Here is a 19,169-nt window from a genome sequence, read left to right on the forward strand (position 1 = left end):
ATGATGAGAGAGAATCATTGATCAGCTGCCTCCTGCACACCCCTCACTGGGGATCAACCCTGGAACCCGGGCCTGTGCCCTGACTGTGACCTCCTGGTTCGTAGCTGGACGCTCAACCACTGAGCCACACTGGCCGGGCTGCTTCTACCTTTTTGCCCCAGAGTCTTTCTCGACTCTTTCAACCACTGCTGTTTTTCATGCTTTCCAGCTCTCCCGTTTTCTCGCTGTGTGTCTACTCCAGTGGTGCCCGAACCCCAGCAACCACTTTCCCCTCCGTTTATTCCCCTCCAGGACGTTGAGCCTCTTGCAGATCCTAGAATGTGCCACGCTTTTTCCCACCTCGGGGGACTCATCGCCTGCTTTCCCCTCTGTCTGAGGGCTTTTTACCTCCAACCTCCTCATGGACCACCTCCCAACCCCCACTCCATCCGGATCTCTGCTCCATATTGTCTTTTTCTTTTTTCTTTTTTTTATAAAAATGTATTTTATTGATTTTTTTACAGAGAGGAAAAGAGAGAGATAGAGAGATAGAAATGTCCATGAAAGAGAAACATCAACCAGCTGCTTCTTGCACACCCTCTACCGGGGATGTGCCCGCAACCAACGTACATGCCCTTGACCGGAATCGAACCTGGGACCTTTCAGTCCGCAGACTGATGCTCTACCACTGAGCCAAACCGGTTTCAGCTTGTCTCTTTCTTGATCACCTCTTCAACAACGGTCCTCGCTGGCCCCATAAGCTGTCCTGCGTCCTGTTTCATTTTGCCTTTAGCACGGCGCTTTGGGCAGTCTGAACGGTCCTGTTGGCCCATTTTTCTAGTTGGTTGGGACCGGGATCTTGCCTCCCAGCCTTCAGAATGGTGCCTGCACCGCGGAGATGCCCAATGAATGTTTGGTGAAGAAATGCTCACGTTCAATGGCCTCACCCTGTCCTACTCTGTCCTGGAGGCGGGAGGGAGGACGACACTCGCGGGGTGCCCTGCCATTTCTGCCCCTATCGATGGAGTTGCTGTCTGAGGTTCTGAGACCCAAGGCTACGGCTCTGTCCTTGGTGCTGACTGGGCTCCCACTTCCTTAAGCTGGGAGAGCAGAGGGATCTTGGGGAAGGGGCAAGACGCTGTAGGATCCCCGGACATGCCATCTGAACCCCGCAGAGAAGGTAGACACCTCAGTCCTGAAAGGAGAGGGTGCCTGGGCCACTGCTCAGCAGGTGTTCCTTCTGTCTGTCTGTCTGTCCTTTTCATTACGGAAACCTTCACCACACACCAGCGACCGGAAGCGTGCAGTCAACCTCCGTGGTTTAACAAGTGCCAGCACGTGGCTAATTGCATTTCATCTAGGCCCCCACCCCACTTCCTCACTGCCGCTACCGTTTTAACCCGAATCCCAGACATGATATCACTTAATTATAGGTTGTGTTTTTAGCTCTGCTCCTTCCTGTTGAGGTAAACACTCACACAGTGTTCCGTTCACACGGGTGCAGGCCTGCCTGTGTGCGGAGCAGCTCCGCTTGCAGGAGGGTCTCTGGCATCTTACTCCCACGGACGAGCCCAGGGGCCAGGAATCCGACCGCTGGCCCCAAAGATGAAGGAGCCACACCCAGGAGCCCAAAGACCTGGCCTGTAGCCTTGACTTTGCTCCTGGCATGTTTTGTTTGTTTGTTTTTGGACGTGTGAGACATACGATTCATGCAGAAAGTGCGTACAATATCGAGGTACATTTTGGGCAAATAATTATATAGTGAACCCTCATGAAGTCACCACACTCACGTCCCGGGAGAATATCACCGCTTTATACACAGACCACGCCTCCGTGCAGAACCTTCCTGGCCACGAGCCCTTCCCAGCTTCCAGAGGAAATCACTGTCCTCACCCATGAGGAGCTTTACTCCTCCGAAGCCGCAGCCCCTGCCACCTCCACACACACACACACACACACACACACACGCTGTGTGCTCAGTCCCTCCTTCCCATAAGCCCTCCCACACTATATGGTCCCTGACCCTGGAGACTAAGAACGGGAGACCCCATCCCCACCCTCTCGTGGGCCTCTCTGCCTCCAGCCTCACCCCTCTGGTTGGTGCCTTGCCTGGCCGAGGAGGAGCTTACCACCCCCTGGCTGTGAGCGGGCCTCTCCCCTGCTCTATGCCCTGCCCGAGACCCCCATGGGCAGCAGGGAAAACGTCACTCTCTGCATCCTCAGCTTCCTTTCTCACTTTATACGCTGGCCACGCCTCATGTGCATGGTCCTTCCTCCCGGGAGTGCCCTTGCTCCTGCTCCTTTGCGATTCCTACTTGTCATCTCGGTGTCTTTTCAGAGGCCCATTCCCATCAGAAGCCATCCCTGGCCCTCATACTTCATGCTTTGTCCACCGTGAGTTTCCGGGTTCGTGAGGGTCTCTTTCTAGACCAGGATGCAACGTTGGCTCTGACTCATCACGGAGTCCCGGCATCACCCCGCGCAGAAGGACAGGTTCTACATGTTTGCTGAGGCCCCTTCCTGCAGCCCTGTCTCTTCCTGTCCCTGCTCTGTCCAGCTCTCGCTCTGCCATTTAGCCAAGTTCCCTGAGACCCTGTCACGGGCGGTCCCTCCGCCTGGAATGCTGTTCTACACTCTGTTAGCCAGGCCACCTCCTCCTCATCCCGCAGGACCCAGAACCCACTGCATCCTCCATGAAGCCACCCCTGGTGTCCCAATGCCCCAACCCTCCAGGCTGAGGTTTCTTCTCTACCTTCCAGCAGAGCACCCTCCTGTTTGTGCCCAGTCTCTCTCAGGGCTGTGTCCACTTGGGCTCCGTCTCTGTCCCCATCAGGCCTAGGATTCCTCACAGCTGGGGTTCTCCACAGTCACCCAGCGCAGAGGGATGAATTACAAGTGTCTGTTGACTCTCTACTAGTGAGATTACTTCTGCCTCTGCCTCTCTGTTTGCATGAGCTGGTCGCTCTGACTGGAAGGCTATTCCTTTTCTTTCCACATGACGTGAGTGAAGACCTGTCACCAGGTTCTCCTCCCTCTGGCCCTGGCCCCAAAGTGTCCCTTTCTCAACACTCGTCCCTCTTGTCCCTGCACAACCCTCCACCATAGGCCTGTGGCTGCCTGAGCAAGGATCCGCCTCTCCCATCAGACTGGACTCACCTCCGTGGCCCAGTGGCCAGGAACACAGGAGGGTCTCGGTGAATGCTGGACACCGATGTGGATAAACTCATGTTTGGTAATGGTTGGTCCCCTACTCCCTTCAGCTGCATTTCTGAGAACCGTGTCTGAAGCAGCCGCTGTGGATAAATGGAAGCTTGGGGATGAAAAGCTCCCTCCCTCCCCGGGACTGCAGTGTCTTCTCCTCCACTGAGTTGCACACAGCGCTACTTTTTTGTTTGTTTGTTTGTTTGTTTGTTTGTTTGTTTGTTTAAGGTATTAGAAATAGTAGTGCATACGTCTCCGCCCTCCCCCACAATTGACCTTCGCCCGGCCTCCCCTACTCCCGGCACACGCCCTCACTCCCCCGCCCCCCAGTGTCTTGTGTCCATTGTTGTGCTTATGTGCATGCATACAAGTCCTTCGGTTGATCTCTTACCTCCCCACCTCCCAACACTCCCAGTCTTCCCACTAATTTGACAGTCTGTTCGATGCTTCGCTGCCTCTGTATCTATCTTTTTGTTCATCAGGTTATAATGTTATTATCCATAATTGAGTGAGATCATGTGGTATTTTTCTTTCACTGACTGGATTATTTATTTCACTTAACATAATGCTCTCCAGTTCCATCCATGCTGCTGCAAATGGTAAGAATTCCTTCTTTTTGATAGCAGCATGGTATTCCATTGTGTAGATGCACCATAGTTTTCTAATCCACTCATCTGCTGATGGGCATTTAGGCTGTTTCCAAATCATAGCTACTGTAAATTGTGCTGCTATAAAAAAGATCCTTTCTGATTGGCGTTTCTAGTTTCTTGGGATATATTCCTAGAAATGGGATTACTGGGTCAAATGGGAGTTCCATTTTTAGTTTTTTGAGGAAACTCCATACCATTCTCCACAGCAGCTGCACCAGTCTGCATTCCCACCAGCAGTGCACGAGGGCCCCTTTTTCTCCGCATCCTCGCCAGCACTTGCCATTTGTTGATTGTTGATGATAGCCATTCTCATGGGTGTGAGATGGTACCTCATTGTTGTTTTGATTTGCATCTCTCAGATGATTAGTGACTTTGAGCATGTTTTCATGTGTCTCTTACCAGGGAACCCATCACAAAGCAAATGACATGTGGCCGCGGGCTCACACCATGGGCCTCGCTGGTCTCTCCTCACACCCCATCGCCCAGAAGGAGCTTCTCCGGTAAAACAATGAATGACTCCGTTATTGTTGCCACTACCCTCAAAAGCTGGGGTGGTGTCTCACAGGATGCGGCCTGACCCCCGTGTCACCCGAGCACATGGGTCTGGTTGCCCAGGGGTGGCAGGACTCCCGTCACGATTCCACCCAAGCCCACGTGCAGAACTGCTGCCTCCCAGCCCCGTGACTTGGGGTGCAGCTGGCTTGGGGGTGCTGGTGCCCAGCGAGGATTGCTTCCACCAGAGGACGCGATGGGTCCCCTGAACTGGAAGTGGGACTGCCCCCTGGCCCTGTGGGCTCCTCACGCCACTGCACCAGCAGGAAGGCAGAGGATTGCCCTCATCGCTGAGTGACTGAGGCCAACGACCAAGGGGGAGATGGGGCCACTGCTCCACGGCAAGCCAAAGTGGCCCTAGTTTAAACAGAATCAGATTCAACATGTCCAATACCTCGCTGTTTTTTAATGTTTTTATTGGTTGAAAATGTTATTTTCTTGATTTTTCAGAGAGAGAGAGAGAGACAGAGAGAGAGACAGAGAGACAGAGAGAGAGAGAGACATTGATTGGCTGCCTCCTGCACACCCCCTACTGGGGACCAAGCCTGAAACCCAGGCATGAATTGAATCAGTGACCTCTTGGGATATTGTTCAACCACTGAGCCACACAGGCCAGGGCCAACACCCCCCCTCCCCTGTTGTTCCTCACTCGTGCCCATATGTTCTTCTCTTTGCTAAATAGCATCCCCATTTAGCCTGTTCCTCAGGCCAGAACCTTGAAGTTGTCTTATCTTTTCTTCCCCTCGCACGCCTCCACCAACGTATCAAGTCCTGTCAGCTCCGCCATCAAATCTATCCCATTGCTACCCGTCCAGTACCCTGTGGCCTCCTCCATCACCACATGCCTGGACTGGTACAGCAGACACTCATCAGCTTCTGCTTCTGTTCTTGCCATAGGGGGTCCTTTTAACATCTAACGCATGCACACAGGAGAACACGCTGAAGAACTCCATTGATATGAAATACAAAAGTGGGCAAACTTCACCTATGACAGAAGTCAGAGCAATGGCTACCTCCAGGGTAGGAAAGTGCCTAGCAAGGGCTAGGAGGGAGGATTTGAGGTGGGGGCAAAAAGTGTCCTGTATCTTGATCTGAGTGGAGGTTACTTAGATGTATGCACACAGAAACATTGCACTTTATGCATTTACTGTATGTGTTTTATTCCCTGATGAAAAAGTTATATGTAATTATCATACACTAGAGGCCCGATGCATGAAAATTCATGCACTGGAGCAGGGGGTCCCTCAGCCAAGCCTCCCCCTCTCACAGTCTGGGAGCCCTCAGGGGTGGGAGGCAACCAGGCCATCAGAGGAAGGCGATGCCCCATCACACCTCTGCTGCTGCCACTGCCAGCAGCACAAGCCTCAGCCAACCCTGGTTACCTGAGCCTCAGGCGGCCCTGGGCAGCTAGGCAGCAGACATCCAGGCTGGCCTGTGCCTCGGGCTGGCCCTGGGTGCCTGGGGACTGAGGGGCCTGGGGGACTCTGGAGGCAGGCGCATGGAGCGACTGGGCTTGCCTGCCACTCCAGCCAAGTCTGAGGGAACTGGGCACTGCCATCTTGTGGCTATGAGTGCTGCCATATTTGAGGGTGTGACAGTCAATTAGCATATCCCCTCCTTATTGGCCGTGGGTGCCATCCTATTTTGTGATGGCGTGAGGGTCAATTAGCATATTCCCTCTTTATTATATAGGTAAATAGTACGTCCCCACTAATAAAAGAGAAAGATGCAAATTGGCCATGCCTTCACGACATTCACCAGCCAATCAGGAGTGAGTAAGCAAAATAACCCAACAAAGATGGTGGGTTGATTTGCATATGCAGGTGTCAAGCAACCAGGGGTGGGGCGGAATGCTTGCGTCGCAGCCATGGTGACAATGCGGTCATCTCACACCACCCTTGGCCACCCCAGGCCTCTGGGCAGTGAGGGAAGGCAGAAAGGCCGTTCTGGGCCAGAGCGAAGGTGGAAAGGTGGCTGGGGCCAGAGCAAAGGTGATGCAGGCACCCTGGGGGAAGGAAGGCCCATTCTTGCACAAATCTCCGTGCATCAGGCCTCTAGTGTACTGCATAATATCCATAATATAATATGTATTCACATTATGTACATGTAATATATACACATATTGTATCGTTATATATAATTATATATATATCTCCATGGTAGTCCCCTGATGTTAATCCTCCAATGGATTCTGTATCAGTCTTGGATCAATCAGAACAACAGAACTAGTTGCAGATACATGTGTGTGTGTGTGTGTGTGTGTGTGTGTGTGTGTGGATTTAATGCAAGGAAGTGGCTTCTGTGATTGTGGGGCTGACCAGACAAGTTGAAAACTTATAGGGCAGGCTGTCTGGAAGGGCAGGCTGGCATTCTCGGGCATGGGCTGAAGTTGCTGTCCATAGGCAGATTTCTTTTCCAGGAAACCTTACGCCCTGCCACCTGCCTGAATGAGGCCCGGCTGGATGATATAGGATACCCTCCCACATTCAAAGCCACTGATCACGGACTTCCATCACATCTACAAAACACCTTTGCAGCAACACCGAGCTTAGCGTTTGGATGACCGACAGACAGTCGCCTAGCTGAGCTGGCAATCAGACTGGCCCTCCCAGCTTCAAACCACATTTGCAATCAAATCCAAGTCAGCTTCCCCATTGGAAAGGTCAGCTCCCTGACGGTCAGGACCTTTGCTTTTTGTTCAGCGCCGTATGCCCAGCAAACAGAACAGCGCCTGGCACACAGCAGGTGCTCAGGAAACGTGATGCTGAGTGAGTGATGACACCAGCTTCCCCTTCTATGTCCACCTCTCATTGGCTCACCTGTCAGATGTGGAGACACCTGGAATCCTTCTCCCCTGGACCTCACAGGCGGGTGGCAGTGTTTCTGAGATGCCCTTTGCCCACAAGGCTGCCTCTTGAGGGACCGTGAGAAGGTGTGGGGTTCCATCCTTGCTCTGCCACTTATGCCAAAATCACACCCTCTCACTGTGCCCTGGGCAACTTGTCTGCGAAATGGGGGTGCAACTCCCCTTCTTGCTTGCCTCACTGGGTCATGGGGAGGACCACCTGGGGGGAAAGGATGCGAAAGGACCTTGAAAAGCAGGAGCATCAGAGGGTGAAGTTCATGTGCTCGTGGGAGCGTCCTGCACACCCTGGGGGCTCCTTCCTGCCTCTGGATCTCTGTCCAGGCTCCCAGAATGCCCCTCCCTCTATGCTTTTTGCCAATGCCTTTTACCCTGTAGGAGTTTGAGTACATTTTACTTCCTCCAGGACACCTTCCCGATCTCCACCAGGTTGTGCACTTTTGCCTAATTCAGCTTTGCCTCTCGTGTGTCTCTGCCAAATGAAGGAACGCCCATGTGCTGGGGCGGTGGGGCTGCCTGGTGGTTCACGAGGCTGGGAGTCACGCTCCTGACCGTGCACGAGCTACACGAGCTGAGCTCCCACCTCGTCTGCTCACCGGTCACACAGGGTTTGTGACCAGAGCCCACCTGTGCTGGCTGACAGCTGTGTCCCAGGCGCTCCACGCTCAGCTCGTTAAATCCCGACCACAACCACTGGGGAGCAGGTTCTGTCATCATCGTAGGTTTTATTATTATTTTTAAAATATATTTTATTGATTTTTTTACAGAGAGAAAGGGAGAGGGATAGAGAGTTAGAAACACCAATGAGAGAGAAACATTGATCAGCTGCCTCCTGCACATCCCCCACTGGGGATGTGCCCACAACCAAGGTACATGCCCTTGACCGGAATCGAACCTGGGACCCTTCAGTCTGCAGGCCGACGCTCTATGCACTGAGCCAAACGGGTCAGGGCATCGTAGGTTTTATTGTCACTTCTGCTTTACAGGTGAGGAAACGCAGGTGCAGGAGGTTAAGTAACGCGCCCAAGTTCCCCACAGGCTAAAAGGTAGAGCTGGGACCCATTCGGCCTGGCTCCAGAGCCTGGGCTCCGAGCTTTTACGATAACTGCCTCTGGAGCCTCTCTGATGATAATAAAGACATCATCCTGGCTGCCTGCCCCAGCGGCCCTAAGTTGGGAGCACAGGGATGGGGTCATGGGGTGCTGGGCCTCGCTGGTGCTCAGCACATACTATCTATTGTCAGGTTTGCTCTTCATGCCCTGCAGGATGTGGTTGTGTCTCCCCACCCTGGGCCTGCTGAGCAGGTGAGGGTGGGGCAGCACAGGGAAGTGCGAGGGAGAGACAGGAAGGAAGCTATATTTTTGTTATTTCCCACAGTACAGGGGCTGAAGCAGTGGGGGGAGGGAGAGGGCGTGCCCGGCCCCCAGCATCCTGCTCACGAAGAGGCCGGAGGGGCTGCCTATGGGGAGAGGCGGAGGGGTCCCCCCAGCGTGCCCACCAGCAGAGGAACTGCGAGGAGCAGGGCCAGGAAGTGCGGGGCCAGGGGCGGCGCGGTGGCCGAGGCAATGGTGAAGGGCTGGGTCACGGAGCCCCCGTTGCACAGGGGCCCCTCACAGCAGAAGCCCTGGAGGTCGATGTCTGTCCAGGGGCTGGTGGTGCCCATGATGGTGCAGGAGGGCCGGTGGCAGGTTCTGATGTACACAGGGACCGTGAAATTGTCTGGGGAGGCGTGGGGGGGGGGCGGGGAGATGGCAGTGAGGAGGGGTCAGAACTGAAGGAAGTCAGTCAGGGCCACAAGTGGGTCCACAAACTCATTCCCAGTCCCCTCCTCAGAGCGGGCCACGCCCCCGCCTTAGACCATGGCCACGCCTCCTTCCTCCGACCCGGCCACGCCTCCCTCCTCAGACCACGCCCCCTCTACAGCCCGGGCCACGCCTCCCTCCTCAGTCCAGGGCCACGCCCCTCCTCAGACCATGGCCACGCCCCCTCCTCAGACCGGGCCACGCCTCCCTCCTCAGTCCTGGGCCACGCCCCTCCTCAGACAGGGCCACGCCCCCTCCTCAGACAGGGCCACGCCTCCCTCCTCAGTCCTGGGCCACGCCCCTCCTCAGACCATGGCCACGCCCCCTCCTCAGACCGGGCCACGCCTCCCTCCTCAGTCCTGGGCCACGCCCCTCCTCAGACCAGGGCCACGCCCCCTCCTCAGACAGGGCCACGCCTCCCTCCTCAGCCCTGGGCCACGCCCCTCCTCAGACCAGGGCCACGCCCCCTCCTCAGACCGGGCCACGCCTCCCTCCTCAGTCCTGGGCCACGCCCCTCCTCAGACCAGGGTCACGCCCCCTCCTCAGACCGGGCCACGCCTCCCTCCTTAGGCCAGGACCATGCCTTCTCCCTCCAGACCAGGCGCCTTCTCCCCCTTCTCCCTCCGAGGGGACCACAGCTCTTCCTTAGGGCCCTGCCTCCCGGTCCGGCTGCGCTGCCGGCGCCTCCACCCTCCGGCCTGCCCTGCCGCCAGCCGCCCCCGCGCCCAGCCTCTCACCAACGCTCATTTCGCCGTTGCCCTGGAAGCAGACGCTTTGGTCCTGGTGGCACTGGACGCGCCGGGACCTCCTCGGGGCGCAGTCCTCCGGGCGGGTCCCCACGCAGGCGTAGCACTCGGTGCCGCTGAGCGTGGGCGGGTTGGGCGCTGGGAGAGAGCGCGGACACCCCCTTAGCGGGTGGTCCCCCCGCGGGCGTGCGGATCGCGCACCGCCCCAGGGCGCCCGCCCCGCCCGCTGCGGAGGCCCGAGAGCCCGGGAGCGGGGAGGCGCCCCGGGACCCCGCCCCCGCCCCCGCCCCCGTCCCCGCCCCCGCGCACCTGGGCTCAGGTTGGGGACCGTGTCGTGGGTCATGTAGACGGCGTTGCACCAGTCGGTCGTGCAGCCGCGAATCACCGAGTAGTCGGGCGGCAGCGCGTCCTCGTTGGACTGCATCTGGCCCCTGGGCGGGCCGGTCCAGCAGCCCTTCTGCACCAGGGTCACCGAGGCGCGGTACCCTGCGGCGGGAGGGGCGGGCCGGTGCGCGCTTCTTCCCCGCCTTCCTCCTCGCCTTCCTCTTCCTCGCCCTCCGCTCTCCCCCTGTCCCTCTCCAGTCTCCAGTCTCCCCATCCGCTCCTCTCTCTCCCTTCCTTCTCCCTCCTGCCTTCCATCCCCCCTCTCTCCGGTTCTAACTCCACTTCCCCGGCCGCCTCACCCCTCCCCTCTCCTGTCCTCATCAATCCTTTCCTCCGCGGCTCGGTCTCCCTCCCTTCCTCCTCCTCCCCGCACCCTCATCCGCGCCTTCCTTCTCCTCCCTTTCCTCCACCTCCCACTCCTTCCTTCTCCTGCCCACTTCCTTTTACACAATTCCTCCAGCCCTTCCGCTCCTCCCCTCCCTCCCTAAGCTCTCACCCTGGTCTTTATCCCCCCAACCCCTTTCTCTTCTGCACGCCCTTCTTTTTTTTCTCTCTCTCTTCCCCCACTTCCTTGCCCCTCACCAGTGTCCAGCGACAAGACGGCCTCCGAGCATCCATCCGGACAGGAGATGCTGGCGAGTTTCATGTTACTGAGGTCAAAGGGCCCGAAGTAGATATGTTGAAAGCTGTAGCATTGCAGGGCTTGGGACCCTGAGGGGAGGAGCAGGGTGGGTGAGAGGAGCAGGCCAGGGATGCCCCTGTCCCAGGCACTGGGGACTCCACCCTGCACATGACAGCCACCCCTCTGGCTGTTCTCTGAGGTGACAGGGTCTGCTGTCACCACTGGTCATGGCTGTTCTACCTGAGACAGACTAAAGGCCTGAGACGACACCTACCAGTCCAGCCCCCGCCCCCCAGGCTGATCCAGGTCTGGACTCTCCCAGGAGCCTCTCTAAGACTTAAACTGGAGGAGATGATTCACTCCTGCTCTGCCTGTCCCTCTCCCAGCTACACCCGTGACGTTCAGCTGCACTGAAAGGCCGCTGATGGAAAACAGATGCTCCCCTCCAGGCAGCCGATGTGTGATCTTGAACTCCACATCCACAGCCAGCCCTAGGATGCACACACAGAACCCCTAAACATGGACATAAATGCAAAGGGACAAAACTGGCAGGCTCTTGCAAACCTCACAGCCGGTCAGAGCATCCTGAAGGCATCCATTCACCCGCAAAACAACCCCGCCATGCCCCCCATAGAAACCCCAGAGGTCACGGCACAGCACCGCACACACGCAAATCCTACTCACACAGAAAAACGTGTGGCTGTGGGACCAGTAACCCCACACAGACACCCAGGAAGCCATACCAGACGCACACGCAGAGAGACCACAGTTCCGTAGTGAGAGGTCTGTGAAAAAGACCCACGAAAACGTACACATTGAAGCCATTGATACGAGACACATGGAGTCATGAGACAGAGGTACACAGAGTGACGTGCACACATATGCACAGAGAAAAATGCAGGCCTGCCGGTCTCAGAGGTGTGCCAATACAAAGAGAGACACGGACGTACAGATTATACATGAACAAGTGAAGGGAGAGATAAACACAACATCAAAGCCTTTGCTCAAATACCCAGGCATCAGAACCTGACACGGAGGAACACACACACTAGCTCAGAGCCCCCAGACACGGGGGCACACGGACACACGGACACACACGCTGCCTGTCTCCCCTGGAGGAGCACAGCCCACCAGCTGTGCAGACACAGCTCCGTCCCACCTCTCAGCCCCTGTCGTGTAAGGACTGTGGCCCGGGGGAGGGGGTGCCTGAGGATGAGGCCAAGTTCCCTGACAGCTTTGCAAGGAGCACCCGCGGCTCCCGGAGTGCCCTGGGGTGGGGTCATGGGCAAGCAGGATGAGAAAGGCAGGAAGACAGATGGAGAAAATGACTGATAGGGGCACATAAATAAAGGGGACACAGTCTCCAGGCCTCTCCATAGCCAAGGCCCAGGAGTCCAGGTGCCCAGCCTCTCCTCCCTCAGACCCAGAGTCCAGGTCCCCCCCAGCCCCTCCTCCCTCAGATCCAGAGTCCAAGCCCCCAGCCCCCTCTCTCCCAGACCCAGGAACCCAGGTCCCCCTCAGCCCTTCCTCCCTCAGACCCAGGGGTCCAGTCCCCCAGCCCCCCCTCCCTCAGACCCAGGGGTCCAGGCCCCCAGCCCCTCCTCCCTCAGACCCAGGAGTCCAGGCCCCCAGCCTCTCCTCCCTCAGACCCAGGGGTCCAGTCCCCCAGCCTCTCCTCCCTCAGACCCAGGGGTCCAGGCGCCCAGCCCCTCCTCCTTCAGACCCAGGGGTCCAGGCCCCCCTCAGCCCTTCCTCCCTCAGACCCAGGAGTCCAGGCCCCCAGCCCCTCCTCCCTCAGACCCAGGGGTCCAGGCCCCTAGCCCCTCCTCCCTCAGACCCAGGAGTCCAGGTCCCCACCAGGCCCTTCTTGTCAGTTAGGCCAGGCGCTAACTTTGAGAAGTCTGGCTACCTGTCAGGCAGAGAACAGACCCAAAGAGGCAGAGCAGGATGGCTCTGGGGACTCCCATTGCCAGGCCGTGGAGCTCAGCGCAGACACCGTGGACAGCTCCTCCTGCTCTGATTTCTGCCGGGCTAGTTCTCCCCTCCTTGCTCCAGGCATCCCAGCTCCCCGGCCTGGCAGGATTCCTCCACCCCCGCCCTCCCTCTCCAGGGCTGGCCTCCTCCTAGACGGTCATGGTGGGGCCACGAGGAAGCCCGGGCACTCCTGTCCCGGGGGCCTGGGCTCTTGGGGATGTGTCAACTGAGGGGGAGAAGAAGGGGAAGGGGAGAGAGAAAGAGAAGGAGAAGGAGTAGAGAGGGAGAGGAGAGAGGGAGAGAGAGAGGGAAAGGGAGAGGGCCGGGAAGGGGGTGGGAAGGAGAGGGGAAGGAGAAGGGGGGAGGGGAAGGGGGAGAGGGAGAGACCCAGAGTCACGCACGGCATGTAGAAAGACAACGTGGACAGATGTGAAGGTAAAAGAGGGGTGACACCCCGACGAACAGGACATGCCCACAGAAGGCATTTAGTAAGTGTTTATTAGATCATTAAATGAATGAGTTTTAAAAACTGGATGAGATAGAGACACAGGCAGCTAGCCAGAGGGACACGCTGTCCCCCAAGGACACAGACAGACCCGTGTGGACATCACACATAGGGCCGATGGGGACATGCAGGTGGTGTCCCTGCGGGCAGTCGGAACTGGGGCCCAGACCCCCTGCCAGCTCTCCCGCTTGGAGGAGCTGCCTGCAGGCATCACACCCACTCTCTGTGCAGGGCGGGCACCGGGTGCATTCAGAGACCTAAGGTCACAGGCCCACAATGGATGGGACAGAGCTGACATAATGGCGGTGGCCAGGACAGCCTTCCCCGTCCCCCGAGCTTGACTACATTTCACACAGGTTTCTTCCTGACTGTAAGTACAGGTCCCGACCTTCATTTTCCTAGAGCGTTTACTTCAGAAAACTTGTCATTGCAAATGCTCTGTCTGTCCCTTTGAAATGTAGGTAGGTCTTCTCCCAGCCTCTGGCCAGTTTTGCACCCAGGATGCCTTTCTCAGGGACCTGGGAGCCACCCCTTGGAATGTCCTCACCCAGGAAGATAGCACCCCTGTCTCCCAGCCCCGTGGGAGGGCAGGAGCTGCACGGGAACAAGTGACAATTAGCACGCACAGAGGCCTAATGACAGGGACTAACACCTGACTCAGGAATGATGCGGCGTGCTGGGCACAGCCCGTGGACCGAGCTCCCTCTGCTCATCCTCCAGCAACTTTCCTGCCCTGAGTCCATCAGGACTGGAAACCCTTCCCCTTTTGTTTCCTGGCTTTGGGCTCAGCCTCTCTCCCCGATTGCCCTGGTCTGAATGAAGTCTCCTGGCCTGTTTAACTTTGTTCCGGTAAGTTTTCTTCGACAGCGGATCCCCGGGAACTACAGACACTCGCCAGGGCTCTGGATGCTCACGGGCGTAGCTCCCTCCCTCCCATCTTGCCAAATCCCCACCCCTCCCATTAGGCACCACTTCCCCCAAACTGCTTTGCATCCAAATTATCATTCCTGTTTCTCCTGTCCCCGCCCCAGGCTCACAGGTGCGGGTGGAGCCAAGGGCCCCGGGAGTGGAGGCTGGCTCAGGAAGGCGGCGGGGTTCTTAGTGGAAGGTGGTGTTCACAGTGGCTCCCTGATCTGCAGGCTGAGGCTGAAGGGTCGGCAGAGCACCTCATTCTTGTGTGAGTTTGAGTGTGGGTGTGCAAGTGTGAGCGTGCATGCATGTGTGTGTGCATGTGTGTGTGGGCGTGTGAGACCGGCCATGTGTGTGTCTGGGCATGTGTGATCTTCAATCTGGTAACTTCCAGGTATTTTCGGAGGCTGTGAGATGTCAGGTAGAAAGCTCCTCACTGCAGGTAATCAAGTGGAGACCCAGTGCTCTAGCCCAGTGGTAGGCAAAGTCATTAGTCCACAGAGCCAAATATCAACAGTACAACGACTGAAATTTCTTTCTTTTTTTAATTTTTAAAAATATATTTTATTGATTTTTTACAGAGAGGAAGAGAGAGGGATAGAAAGTTAGAAACACCAATGAGAGAGAAACATCGATCAGCTGCCTCCTGCACACCCTCTACTGGGGATGTGCCCGCAACCAAGGTACATGCCCTTGACTGGAATCTAACCTGGGACCTTTCAGTCCGAAGGCTGACGCTCTATCCACTGAGCCAAACCAGTTTCGGCTCGACTGAAATTTCTTTTGAGAGCCGAAAACCGACTTCTGCGCAGGAGCCATGAAGTTTCCATCACACTGTACAGGGCGCCCACACGTGGTATTTTGTGAAAGAACCACACTCAAGGGGCCAAAGAGACGAATGTGGCTTGAGAGCCGCAGTTTGCCAACCACTGATCTAGTCTAAGGTGTGGCAGGGTCCTGGCATCGACATAGGGCCATACAACAGGAACTCCCAGCTCCCTAGGAACCTAGATTTTTTTTGTAAACACTTTTAGTAATTAAACGTTAGGAATTAATTAAGAGATTGGGAAAAGTGAGGATGTTTTGTCACAGCCATTAAGGTGCTATTTTAAGGACTTTTTACTGAAGGTACTTTCAAGCACACAGACAGGAAACAGCATACTTCCACTTGGACTCATCTTGTTATTCTGTCCCTCTTTGCCCTCATAAAGGCACTGAATTGGGTTTCTGCATTAGTTTGCTCAAAATATTACTTTCAGTTAAAACATCATGAAAAGTAGATGATTTTTGCCTTGGCCTGGCAGCTCAGTTAGTGTCGTCCCATACACCAAGGTTTTGGGTTTGATCCCGGTCAGGGCAGGAATCAACCAATGAATGCATAAATAAGTGGAGCAACAAATCTCTCTCTCCCACCCTCTCTCTCTCTCTCTTTCAATAAAATGAAAAAAAATTTAAGCCAAAACCGGTTTGGCTCAGTGGATAGAGCGTCGACCTGCAGACTGAAGGGTCCCGGGTTCGATTCCGGTCAAGGGCATGTACCTTGGTTGCGGGCACATCCCCAGTGGGGGGTGTGCAGGAGGCAGCTGATGGATGTTTCTCTCTCAAACATTGATGTTTCTAACTCTCTATCCCTCTCCCCTTCCTCTCTGTAAAAAAAATCAATAATATATATATATTTTTTAAATGAAAAAAATTTAAGAAGTAGATTATTTTCTAAGTGTATATTTGGCTTATGTTCTAAGATGCAAATCTTTATGAATGCCATGAACAGTTTCATAACCTCAACTGAATTCTTAGCTAACTTTCTCTTCGCATATTGAACAGCTTCAACTTTATTTTTGACAGAAGGATTTTCTATATATTCCAACATTTATTAGGAGCTGCAGAGTAGCTGCAGAGTGCTTGAACAATATGGAACCTTCAGGGGCATGGAAAGAAATGTTGGCTGCATTACTCGTTACCCGGTTTAACGAATGTGCAGACCAGGGCTTTGCTCCTCCAGGAAGAGGGAAGGAGGCAGTTAGGAGGTTTTGCCTGGAGTCTCTTCCCCAGAACCAACCTATTGGCAAAGGTCTGGATGTCCTCAACTGCCTGGTGCTTGAGTGTCCAAACGGGACTGCTTGAATGCCTTAGAATTTTCTCAAGGATCTTCTGTCGTATTCCAGAAGCTTCTATTTTTATGAATACCTCACCTCTCAAATGATCCTCCTCCCCCCCCAGTTTAGTTTGTGTAATCAGTTTTCTAAATGTGTACATCATCTGTCTCCAATATATCATCTACTGGACAAATCCCCAGAGTTTATATATAGGAACAGATGCAACCTGGAAATCAATCCACCTAGCAATACTTGTTAACTGAGCTGTTAACTACAAATAGGCTTTGTGCCCAAATAATTGAGAAACACTTAGTATTCCTTACCTTCTGTGAAATAAGTCCATTCATTAACCAAACATGCAATATGGTAATGAGTTGTGGTGTGTGTGTGTATTTTTAAAATATATTTTATTGATTTTTTTTTTTACAGAGAGGAAGGGAGAGGGATAGAGAGCCAGAAACATCGATGAGAGAGAAACATCGACCAGCTGCCTCCTGCATATTCCCTACTGGGGATGTGCCCACAACCAAGGTGCATGCCCTTGATTGAAATCAAACCCGGGACCCTTCAGTCTGCAGGCTGATGCTCTATTCCCTGAGCCAAACCAGCTGGGCATGAGTTGTGGTTTTTATTTTATGTGACCACCCTAGTGTGGCTCAAGCCTGCAACCCAGGCATGTGCCCTTGACTGGAATCGAACCTGGGACCTTTTAGTCCGCAGACTGACGCTCTATCCATTGAGCCAAACAGCTAGGGCAGTTTTCCATTATCTATCCTTCTTGGTAAATGTAAAAATAGTCTTGATGTCTTATTTTATAATTTTAACAACTTAAAATAATATGCAGGTAAGTCATTACATTTTAATGAGAGTTAATTTTTAAACATTAAAAAATGTTTTTATTGATTTTAGAGACAGGGGGAAGAGAGAAACATTGATGAGAGTGAGACATCAACAGGCTGCCTCCCGCACACCCCCTCCTGGGGATTGAGAGCCCATAACCCTGGCGTGTACCCTGACCAGGAATGGAACCGGGGACCTCCTGGCAAATGGGATGACACTCAATCAACTGAGCCACACCAGCCAGGCAATAGTTAATTTTTATACTGCTGGAAAATTTTAAAGCAATAATAAACAACTACTATAAAAACATAATTAACCGGCTATTATGTAATACTCTCTAATTTCCACCCACCTCTGTTCTCTGTGAATTACTAAATTAACAGTATATTAATTATTACACGGCGATCTGTGCCAAGTGAGAGGACATGTGAATTTAAGTTTAGAACTCACTAGTTTTGGTCTGTTCCAGTAAATAACTAGCAGAAAATATGAACTGCGATAGGAAACATTGAATGTGGCCAGTGCATAGATACCATTAGTTATAAAAGAAATAAATAAAGATGCTCTGTGTATCAGGTGGAAGAGCAGTTCCTTGTTAAGAAGTATTAACTATTTTATTTATTTATTATTATTATTTTTAATCCCTACCTGAGGATATGCTTATTGATTTTAGAGAGAGAGGAATGGGGGGAGAGAGAGAGAAAGAGAGAGGTGAGAGAGAACATTGGTTGGTTTCCTTCCATCCAGGCAACCTGGGGATGTGCCCTGACCAGAATCGAACCCAAAACCTTTCGGTATAAAGGACAACGCTCCAACCACCTGAGCCGCACAGCCAGGGTGAAGCACCGGCTATTTTAGGTGATATGAGATCAACAATGTGCTTTCATGTTCACGCTGATTTCTCCTTGGCTGGTGGAAGAGGAATGGTGGCTACCAACCCTGTTGAAAGGAGGCACTTTACTGCCATCTGCTGGAACACTGTTGCAATAAACCAGAAATCCCTGCAGTCACAAGAGAAACACAGGACACAAAACTTTTAATTGCTTCCAAAATAGTAGAAATGCCTGTGGTGTGACTGGCACCTGCTTAGGGATAGTGCTCTTGTGCAGCGCCCAACACCAACAACTGTGCGTGGTGACTGTGGAAGGCGACACACAGATGGGGCAGATGTGGGGGAGGATTGGCTCATGACAAAGAGGAAGACAGGCTTCTCGGAAGAGACCCACAGCCAGGAGCAGCAGAACTCGGGAGTGAGGACTGGATTTTAGAACCACCTAAAGCAGTGGTTCTCAACCTTCCTAATGCCGCGACCCTTTAATACAGCTCCTCATGTTGTGGTGACCCTCAACCATAAAATGATTTTTGTTGCTACTTCATAACTGTGATGTTCAACCCACAGGTTGAGAACCACTACCAGGGTCGCCTGAGACCATTGGAAAACACAGATATTCACGCTACGATTCATAACAGTAGCAAAACTACAGTTATGAGGTAGCAACGAAAATAGTTTAATGGCTGGGGGTCACCACAACATGAGGAACTGTATTAAAGGGTCGCGGCATTAGGAAGGTTGAGAACCACTGGTCTAAAGGGATGACTGGGGTAAGAGTTGGCAAGTCAAGGAGGCAGGCGATTTTGGAAGGTCACCGAATGAGGGCCAGGAGAGCCAGTTCACTCCCGGGTCCTTTGCGAACCGCTCCTCCTCCTTTGCACCTCTGGGTGTGAGGGAGGCAGAAGCTGCTGCCCTCCGGGGGCCCTGCCCTTTTGGACCAGCCGGGTTTCTGAGACCTAAAGCCTGCGGTCTCCAGGATGGGTAGCAGGGGTCTTCAAACTACGGCCCTCGGGCCACATGCGGCCCGCAGAGGAGTCTGATCCGGCCCGCCAGGTTTTTTGGGCAGTGAGCGCAGCCGAGGTGTTACAGTAGGAATTAGTAGTTCATATAGTCCGGCCCTCCAGCTCTCTGAGGGACCGTGATCTGGCCCCCACTTTAAAAAGTTTGAGGACGCCTGGGGGAGTGCAGGGCTCATGTGCTATCATTGCAGGAGC

The 19,169-nt window shown here is 54.2% G+C and overlaps 1 protein-coding gene and 1 long non-coding RNA gene across 2 annotated transcripts; both read right to left on the minus strand.

Annotated features, from left to right (window-relative positions):
- Positions 1 to 6,867: 6,867 nt before the first annotated feature.
- LOC118713933 lies at positions 6,868 to 7,975 on the minus strand. The gene is made up of 2 exons (XR_006740950.1): positions 7,873 to 7,975; positions 6,868 to 7,472 (listed from the first exon to the last, which is right to left on the minus strand). It is a non-coding gene; the product is annotated as an uncharacterized LOC118713933 (long non-coding RNA).
- Positions 7,976 to 8,197: 222 nt separating this feature from the next.
- Positions 8,198 to 12,858, minus strand: LYPD5 (LY6/PLAUR domain containing 5). Its single transcript, XM_036428745.1, has 5 exons — positions 12,709 to 12,858; positions 10,760 to 10,888; positions 10,103 to 10,279; positions 9,785 to 9,931; positions 8,198 to 8,964 (listed from the first exon to the last, which is right to left on the minus strand). The coding sequence occupies exons 1-5, from the start codon at positions 12,764 to 12,766 to the stop codon at positions 8,705 to 8,707; spliced, it is 771 nt and encodes a 256-aa protein (XP_036284638.1). The 5' UTR covers positions 12,767 to 12,858; the 3' UTR covers positions 8,198 to 8,704.
- Between the last annotated feature and the right edge of the window lie 6,311 nt (positions 12,859 to 19,169).

The sequence above is a fragment of the Pipistrellus kuhlii genome, unplaced genomic scaffold, assembly GCF_014108245.1.
Source record: "Pipistrellus kuhlii isolate mPipKuh1 unplaced genomic scaffold, mPipKuh1.p scaffold_m20_p_90, whole genome shotgun sequence".
Classification (NCBI taxonomy): Eukaryota; Metazoa; Chordata; class Mammalia; order Chiroptera; family Vespertilionidae; genus Pipistrellus; species Pipistrellus kuhlii.

Excerpts from the sequence above, each read along its gene's own strand:
- LYPD5 (XM_036428745.1), bottom strand. The coding sequence starts at position 12,766 with ATGGGAGTCCCCAGAGCCATCCTGCTCTGCCTCTTTGGGTCTGTTCTC. Across the intron at positions 10,889-12,708 it reads GTCTGTTCTCTGCCTGACAG|GGTCCCAAGCCCTGCAATGC; the intron begins GTAGCCAGACTT and ends TCCTCCCCTCAG. Across the intron at positions 10,280-10,759 it reads CGTCTTGTCGCTGGACACTG|GGTACCGCGCCTCGGTGACC; the intron begins GTGAGGGGCAAG and ends CTCCCGCCGCAG.